Here is a 9570-nt window from a genome sequence, read left to right as displayed (position 1 = left end):
TAGATTAATAAATACGTACAGATAGATAGATAAACAGACAGACAGACAGACAGACAGATAGATAGATAGATAGATAGATAGATACTAGATAGAGATAGAGATAGAGAGAGAGAGATTCTCATTCTCTTTCCATAATGAATTTACAACAACAACAACAACAACAACAACTATTTCTACTACTACTGCTACTAATTCTACTGCTACTGCTTCTACTACTACTACTACTACTACTACTACTACTAACTACTACTGATGTCATGCAATTTGAATATCGTAATACCTTTTAATAATTGCCTATAATACCTTTAATATATCTCAATTGTGTTACTATTGTTATTGTTATTATTATTATTATTATTATTATTATTATTATTATTATTATTATTATTATTATTATTATTATTATCATTATTATTATTATCATTATTATTATTATCATTATTTCATTTATAATGTTATCACTATTAGTATTTCCATTACTGCTGTATTAATCGTATTCATTGCAAATCTTTTTTTTTTTTGTTTGTTTGTTTTTCATTACGGGGTCATAAAGATTTCAATACATATTTATTTCCTCTACACCTTTTTTTTTTTTTTTTTTGGCATGGCGGGGAAGTCGGTAATTATTTTTTTTTTCTATAGCGCAAAAAAAATATTTCTACTATTAAATCGTATATGAATTTTGGGGGGGGAGGTTGGGAAGGGAGGGAATAAAGGGGAGGGAGGAGGTGACGGATGATGAAGTGTGGGAAGGAAAGGAGGGAGAGGAAGAAGGGAGAAGGGAGAAAAGGATGGAAATTGTGAAGAGGAAAGAAAGGAAGGGGATGGGAAAGAAGATGTGCATGAATGGGAAAAGAGGAAAAGATCTGAAAAGGAAAGGAAAGAAAAATGGAATAACTGAAAGGGAAAGGAATGGAAAGGGAAGGAAAATGAAGGAAGTGGGAGAGATAAAAAAAAGGGAGAAAAGGATAGTAGTTGTGAAGAGGAAGGAAAGGAAGGGGATGGGAAAGGAAGATGTGCATGAAGGGGAAAAGAGGAAAAGATCTGAAAAGAAAAGTAAAAAAAATGAAATAACTGAAAGGGAAGGGAATGGGAAGGAAAATGAAGGAAGTGGGAGAGACCAAAAAAGGGATTAGAGATTATACAGATGAAGGAAAGAGAAGCAGCGACGAAAGAGAAGGAAAATAAAGAGGGTAAGAATAATTTGGAAGAAAGATAGGAAGAGAAAAGGGAGGAGGAACTTTAAAGGCAGAGGAATGAAGGAAAAGAGATGGGAAGACAGAAGAATGGAAAGAGAAAGAGGAGGAAGAGAAAGTGGAAGAAGAGAAAAGGTAGGGTTAGGAGGAGGAGGAGGAGGAGAAAAGAGAAAGAAAATAACGTAAAGAGAAGAAAACGAAGAACTTACTTAGAACGAATGGAAGGGAACTACATGGAAAGGAAAGGGAGAGGAGGAGAGGAGAGGAAAGGGGCGAGAAAGTAGACTGGAAAAGGAAGACTGAATTAACTGGAAAGTGGGATAAAAGGGAGAGGGCGAGGGAGGGGAAGAAAAGGAGAAGAAGAAAAGAGACATGAAGGAGAATGGAAGGGAAGAGACGAAAGGGAAACGAAGGAAGGAAGGGAAAAAAAGGAATGGAAAGGAACGTATGGGAAGTAAAGGGATGGAAAGGGAGGGGAAGTGGGAAGAAAGGAATATGGAGAGTAAAGGAAGGGAGGGGAGGGGAATGGAAGGGATGACAAGGTATGGGAATGGAGGAAAGGTTAGCGAAAGGAAAGAAAATGCAGGATAGGGAAAGGAGACGGAAAGGAAGGAAGAGTAGAATAGGGAGAAGAAGGAAAGGAAAGGGAAGGAAGGGAAGAGAAGAAAAGGGAAGGGGAAGGGATAGAAAGGGTAGAAATAACAGAAGAGGGAGAAGGAAAGGGAGAGGAGGGGAGAGGAAGAGAAAACAACGGTAGGAGAGTTGCGAAGAAATGAGGGAAAGAAAGAAAATGGAGAAAAGGGGAAGGGAAAGAAAGGGAAGGGAAGTATAAGGAGAGCAAGGGAAGCGAAAGGAAAGATGGAAAGAAAATGGAGAAGGAAAGGGAAAGGAAAGGAAAGAAAAAGATGAAAAAAATGGTATGAAAATGGATGAGAAGGGAAGGGAAAAAAAAGGAAAGAAAAAGATGAGAAAAATGGTATGAAAATGGAAGAGAAGGGAAGAGAAAGGAAAGGAGAGAAAAAGATGAAAAAAATGGTATGAAAATGGATGAGAAGGGAAGGGAAAGAAAAGGAAAGAAAAAGATGAGAAAAATGGTATGAAAATGGAAGAGAAGGGAAGGGAAAGAAAAGGGAAGAAAAAGATGAGAAAAATGGTATGAAAATGAAGGAGAATTAAGAGAAATAAATAAAATAAAGAGAGGAATAGAGACGAAGGAAGGGGGAGAAGGGAGTAGAAGGGTGGGAATGAAGAAAAGGGAGAAGGCTGGCAAGGGGAGGGGAGGAGGGAGGGAAGGAGGGAAGGGAGGGAGGGAGGGAAGGAAGGAAGGAAGGGAGGGAGGGAGGGAGGGAAGGAAGGGAGGGAGGGAGGGAAGGGAAGGGAGGGGAGGGGAAGGGAGGGGAAAAGAAGGGAGGGAAGGGGAAGGGAGGGGAAGGAGGGAGGGAAGGAAGGGAGGGAGGGGAGGGAAGGGAAGGAAGGGAAGGGAAGGAAAGGAGGGAGGGAGGGAAGGAAGGGAAGGAGGGAGGGAAGGGAAGGGAGGGGAGGGGAAGGGAAGGGAAGGGAAGGGAGGGGAGGGGAGGGGGGGGGCAAGCCACTCAAGCAAATTACTTTCATGAAAAGATACAAACAAAATTTTTTCTCACCTTTTTTCGTTCCCGGTAAAAGCGTGATAATTGAATGCAGAAAGCGCCGCCATATTTATTCATTTATTTAATAACTGCGAATGTCTCCGGCTGATTTTTGTTAGTGTTCTTTATCGTTATGCATTCACTAAACATTCGTCCATTAGGTAGTGGTTAACTTACTATTACTATTACTATATCTATTATTATTATTATTATTATTATTATTATTATTATTATTATTATTGAGTATTCGTCCACAGTATTAGTATTCATTAAGGTATGGGAAGGAAGGGGAGGAAGGAAGAGGAAGGGAAGGGAGGAAAAAAAAAGCCATAGAAAGGAGAGGAACGAAATATGAAGAAAGGAGAATGAAGGAGGAAAGCTGGGGAAGGAAGGAAAGGTAAGATGAAGGCATAGGAGGGAAGGAAGGGAAAGTATGGGAAGGAAAGGGAAGGGAGAGAAAGGGAAGGGAAGGATGAGAGAAAGAGATTTGAGTGAAATTGAAAGAGATGAGAAGAAAAGAGAGAGAAAAGGAAAGAAAAGAGTTTACCTGAAGGATGGGAAAAGAGAATGGGAACGAAAGAGGAAGGAAAGGGTAAAAAAATGGAGTCTCTGAAAGTGGAAAGTAAGGAAATAAGTGGAAGTGAAGAGAAATTAAAGAAAATAAGAGACAAATGCAAAAAGAAAAGGATACAAAGAAACAAAAGAAATGAGAGGAAAGCCTGATTTAAGTGAAAATTGGAATATTAAGGGGAAGGAAAGGAAAGGGAGGGGAGGGGAAGGAAAGGGGAGTTAAAGAAAGGGGAAAATGGGGGAAATGAAGAAATATTGATGTGGAAAAAAAAGAAAAAAAAGGAAATGATGGGAAGGAAAGGGGAATTAAAGAAAGGGAAAAAAATGGGGAAAATGAAGAAATAGTGAATTGGAAAATTATAAAATAGAAGGAAAGGATGGGATGGAAAGGGGAGTTAAGGAAAGGAGAAAGGAGGGGAAGGAAAGGAGAGTTAAGGAAAGTGAAAAGGAGGGGAAGGAAAGGGGAAAGGAGGGGAAGGAAAGGAGAGTTAAGGAAAGGGAAAAGGAAGGGAAGGAAAGGGGAAAGGAGGGGAAGGAAAGGAGTTAAGGAAAGGGAAAAGGAGGGGAAGGAAAGGGGAAAGGAGGGGAAGGAAAGGAGCTAAGGAAAGGGAAAAGGAGGGGAAGGAAAGGGGGGTTAAGGAAAGGGGAAAGGAGGGGAAGGAAAAGGGAGTTAAAGAAAGGGAAAAAATGGGGGAAATAAAGAACGAATGAAATGAAAAGTAATAAGAATAGAAAGAGAGGATGGGAAGGGAAGGAAAAGAAGGGCGGGCGAGGAAGGAGAAGAAAAAAGAGGAAGGGCAAGGAACCAATAAGAGGTGCTGCCCCCTAGAGAGAAAAGAGCTATGAAAGTCCACCTGTTATTTTATTTGTGTTTCTTTTCTTTCCTTTTTCCTCATTCTGCTTCGTAACATATTGCATCACTTCCTCGCTTCTCGTATTCTTCTTCACTTTCCTTTATTTCGTTTTTATTCAGTTATTCTTTTCATTCTCCTTTGTAATTTTCTTGTACTTCTCAAATGCTTTCTTCTTTCTTTCTTTTCCTTTTCATTCTCTAACTCATTCTGTTGCATCCGCCTTCAGCCTTTCTTCCTATTCAGTTTTCCTTTTCATTCTCCTTTGTAATTTTCTTGTACTTCTCATATGCTTTCTTCTTTCTTTTCATTCTCTAACTCATTCTGTTGCATTCGCCTTCAGCCTTTCTTCCTATTCTGTTTTTCTTTTCATTCTCCTTTGTAATCTCTCACGACAGTACTATTTTCTTCTACTTCTCATATGTTTTTTTTCCTTCTTTCTTTTCCTTTTCATTCTCTAACTCATTCTGTTGCATTCGCCTTCAGCCTTTCTTCCTATTCTGTTTTTCTTTTCATTCTCCTTTGTAATGTATCACGGAAGTACTATTTTCTTCTACTTCTCATATGCTTTTTTTCCTTCTTTCTTTTCGTTTTCATTCTCTAACTCATTCTGTTGCATTCGCCTTCAGCCTTTCTTCCTATTCTGTTTTTCTTTTCATTCTCCTTTGTAATGTATCACGGAAGTACTATTTTCTTCTACTTCTCATATGCTTTTTTTCCTTCTTTCTTTTCGTTTTCATTCTGTAACTCATTCTGTTGCATCCGCCTTCAGCCTTTCTTTCTATTCAACTTGTTTCCCTCCGTGCCTCCACTCTCCTTGTTTTGGTTAGTCTGCGGCGCCCGGGTTGCAAGCTCTCCCTCCCTCGGCCATTCCCAGAGCCAGCAATATAACTCAGCCAGACCCCGTTCCCTACAAGCTTTCCCGGAACCACTTTTACGGGTTAATGGCTACTTCTCACATATTCATTTTCTCTGTTCGTGATAGTGTGGCGAAAGTAGGCCAGGAGGAAAGTAATTGGGAGAGAAGTATTCGGAACGCAGCGAAGGCGAAAAACAGTTCAGAGGCTGCCGCTGGTTCTTGAGTTGGTAATAAGTGATACTTCTTAGAGAGGGAGGGATTGAAGGGAGGGCGTAACGATTTTATTCTGCGTTGTTGTTCTTCTCGGGTTTTATAATTCGTAACGTTATCTTCTTGAGCTTCTTTCTTGTCATCGTTTTCCGCTCCTTTCATTCACCTTGTTTGTTTTGTTCTCAATCGTTGCTTTCTCCTTTTTCTTCTTAATTCCCTCCAAATTTGTGCTTCTCCAACCCCGTCTTGAGGATTCGTTGCATTGCTTTCTTTAACACCTTAATCTTTCTTACTTTCTACTCCTTTCATTCTTGTTTATCTTATTCTCGTTCGTTATATCGATCTTTTTTCTTCCTTCCCTCCACTCTATACATCTGTTTCTCTCCACCTTTCTAATTCGCTTCATTATCTTCTTTCTTTAACACCTTCCTTTTTCTTACTTTCTACTCCTTTCATTCTTGTTTATCTTATTCTCGTTCGTTATATTGATCTTTTTCCTTCCTTCCCTCCACTCTATACATCTGTTTCTATCCGCCTTTCTAATTCGCTTCATTATCTTCTTCTTTCTTTAACACCTTCCTTTTTCTTACTTTCTATTCCTTTTATTCATGTTATTTATCTTATTTTCGTTCGTTATACTCATCTTTTTCTTCCTTTCCTCCACTCTATACATCTGTTTCTATCCGCCTTTCTAATTCCCTTCATTATCTTTTTATTTCTGTACCACCTTCCTTTTTCTTAATTTATACTCCCTTCATTCATGTTTATCTTATTCTCATTCCTTATATTCATCCTTTTTCTTCCTTCCCTCCACTCTATACATCTGTTTCTATCCGCCTTTCTAATTCCCTTCATTATCTTCAATTCATTCCTTCTCGTTACTTTCCACTCCCTTCGTTCACCTCATTTATATGATTGTTATTCGTTAGTCTTTTTTTTCTTCCTTATCTCCATTTTGTTTTTGTTTTTCATTTGTTTTAACTTCTTCGTTTCTTCCTTTAATTCTTCCTCGCCTTCATACATATAACATTTTCCATTTACTGTGTCATTCTTATTCCTTGTATTGACCAGTAATATTATCTTTCCTTGATTATAATTCTTTGCGTTTGTTACACTTTTTTTCTTTCCTTTCATCTAAACTGTCTTCATCCTTCTTTTTACCTTTTCTTCCCTTTATCTTCGTACCACTCACCGTTCTCCTTCTCTTCCTTCCTCTCATCTTCGCTGCATCATCTTTTAACTTTACTTCCCATTCGTCTTCGTTGTCTTCATTTTTCAAAGTTCTTTCTCATTCTCTCTTTTTTGCAATCACTGTTCTTATTTCCATTCTTTTCATCTTCGTTGCCTCCATCTTCTCTCTATCTCTCCTCCCCTTTCTCTTCGTTACAATCATCTTCCCTCCCTTCCTCTTCACTCCATTCACATTCCCTCCCTTCCTCTTCCCTCCATTCACCTTCCCTCCCTTCCTCTTCCCTCCATTCACCTTCCCTCCCTTCCTCTTCGCTCCATTCACCTTCCTTCCCTTTCTCTTCAGTTCACTCACCTTCTCCTCCCCCACAGATGCCTTGCTGGGACCCGCCGCCCTCACGCTGGCCAACGGGTGCGCCGGACACTACAGCAGCCTAGGAAGAGCCGCGCCCCCTTCCAACACCCTGCCGCGGCCGCCCCTGCCCTCCACCACGCCCTCACACACCCGGCCGCTAACCTCCACCACCCACTCCATCCCTCCCTCGCACTCCCACTCCCTCTCCCTCTCGAACCCCCAGCATCCCTTACCCTCGAGTTCCTCCCACACGAGTTTCCTCCACCCCTCCATCCCCCACCCCTCCAGCGATGACAGGGGTGGGTATATGTATGCGAGGTACTCAGAAACCCTCCCTAGAAACCATGGCAGGGGGAGTAGAGACCTGGACGAGTACACGAGTGACCTATATGGCAGGGGTGGAGGTGGAGGTGGTGGTGGTGGTGGTGGTGGTGGTAGGGGTAATGGTGGTGGCGGTGGTGGTGATAGTGGTGTGTCGGGGTACAGAAGAAGGGGAAGCATCAATTTGGAAGGGTACAGCAGTGGTGTTGGTGGTGGTGGTGGTGTAGGTGGTGATGAGTTTATGGATAGTATGTACAGAGGCAGTGGCGGCGGTGGTGGTGGTGGTGGTGTGAATGGTGGTGCAGGTGACGGGTATCGAAGTGGTGTCTTGGGTGTTGGTGTTGGCGGACTGTCGCGGTTAAGAGCATATGAGGCTTATGAGAAGAGTGCTGGAATCGGAGGAGGAGGAGGAGGAGGAGGAGGAGGAGGTAGTGGAGGAGAAGGAGAAAGAGAGGGAGGAGAAGGACGCGAGGATGAAGGAGAAGGAGGAGGAGGAGAAGGAAGAGGGAGTGAATCATATTACCTTACAGGAGGAGGAGGAGGAGGAGGAGGAGGTGGAGGTAATGGAGGTGGAGGTAATGGAGGAGGAGGAGGTAAAGAGAGGTATAATTTGCTCGAGGAGATAAGAAATAACCCGAAATATGTGGTAAGGACCCGGGGAGGTGACGGAAACGACGAGAGTTTTGTGTGAAGGTGACGAGACGGGGGGCGAAAGTGACCTCCTGTGGCAGTGAAAGTGAGCTGAAAGTGACGTGAAAGTGAGTGACATGAAAGAACGAAAAATAAACGAAAATGAGGAAGAGGAGATGGATAATAACAAGAGCTTTGTGTGAAGGTGACGAGACGGGGGGCGAAAGTGACCTCCTGTGCCAGTGAAAGTGAGCTGAAAGTGACGTGAAAGTGAGCGACATGAAAGAACGAAAATAAACGAAAATGAGGTAGAGGAGATGGATAATAACGAGAGCTTTGTGTGAAGGTGACGTAACGAAGGATAGTTTGACCTTCTGGAGCAGTGAAAATGAGGTGAACGTGAAATATTAGTGATGTAAAAGAAACATGAACATGAAATAAACAGAAAAGGAAGAAGGAAGTATATTATTAATGTTGTAGAGGTGCCAAAATTGTGGTGCAAATTACCTCCATTAGCTTTGAAGATGAAATGAAAATGAGATGAAAGTGAGATGAAAGTGATGGAAACGAAAAGAACGAGAAGCAAAGTTTTGATGGGAATGGCGTGATATGTGAAGGTGAGCATATTACGGATCAAATTACCTTCAGATGCAGGGAAAATGAGATGAACGTGAAAGGAAATGTGTGTGAAAGTGAATGACATAAAGAAGAGGCCATGAAGAGGACGAATATCATGATAATAATTGCCTGCTCTGGTGATGAAAGTGAGATAATGGCGACGCGGAAGTGACGCGAAAATGAGACATGAGACAGAAAGGATACAAGAAACTCAGGAAAGGAAGGACGATAAGATATGTTACGGTGTTATTACCTCCAGAAGATTATGATCTGAGAGTGTCATGAAAGTGATTATACAATGAAAAATAAAAATGAGGCGAGGAGAAGTAAAAACTCTGATAGTCTTTAAGAAGTTATTTTTAGGGTGAATATGAACTGCCAATGAAGTGCAATAAGAGGTGATGCCAGATTGTCATGAATGTCATCCGAAAATGGTATGTAAATATAGAAAATGGTGATAGGAAATAGAATATAGACCAAAAATAGAGTGAAATACGAGACTTTCTAAAGATGAAAGCTCGTCACCAACAAACGAAGGTGACAAAGGAACATGATGTGAAGTTGATTCGTAACAGGTACAGTCCACGTAAAATAATTGACAATTTAAAAACGAGCTCAAATTCACGCAAAATGACAGGACGGTGAGCTACGGAGACGCGGCAAAAGGGACGCCTTGTTAGTATGAAAAGAGGTGCAGGGAAGGGCGAAGGAGCGATTGTCGTGAAACTGAGCTCGGTAATATAATTTAAGGAACATGACACGTGAACATGACCTCAAATCAAAAGGATATAGACCTTCAAACGAACTATACTAAGATACAAAAAAACAGAAGATATCAGCAACGGGAAGAAAATTGAAAAAAAAATGTAAAATATGAAAATAAAATAAAATCGAAGACAAACAAAACCGATAAAAATAATTATACATGATGAAACAGAGGCAAAATTGACGAAAAAAATTATCAAAGAAACAGAAGAGAAAATTAAGAAAAAACAAAGAATAGCGTGAAAACAATTATAGAAAATTTTAGAGAAATTTCACAAAAAAAACACAAGTTAAAGTGGAGAACAAAAAAAAGCAAAAAATATATATATGAACAAAATAAAATAAATAACAGAAATAGAGCTGAAAAATACGGAAACCAAAG

General features: G+C 40.6%; 1 protein-coding gene across 1 annotated transcript in view; it reads left to right on the top strand.

The window, feature by feature from the left end:
• LOC126981744 (uncharacterized) overlaps positions 1 to 8044 on the top strand; it is a 457088-nt gene extending 449044 nt beyond the window's left edge. Inside the window, exon 15 of the mRNA XM_050833266.1 lies at positions 6872 to 8044. Within this exon, the coding sequence (XP_050689223.1) occupies positions 6872 to 7866 (995 nt within the window). The 3' untranslated portion in view covers positions 7867 to 8044. The remainder of the gene's footprint in view (positions 1 to 6871) is intronic.
• The last annotated feature ends 1526 nt before the right edge of the window (positions 8045 to 9570 follow it).

This window comes from Eriocheir sinensis, chromosome 49, assembly GCF_024679095.1.
Source record: "Eriocheir sinensis breed Jianghai 21 chromosome 49, ASM2467909v1, whole genome shotgun sequence".
Classification (NCBI taxonomy): Eukaryota; Metazoa; Arthropoda; class Malacostraca; order Decapoda; family Varunidae; genus Eriocheir; species Eriocheir sinensis.
The sequence above is the reverse complement of the archived record's forward strand: the minus strand, read 5'-3'. Positions and strand labels throughout refer to the sequence as shown.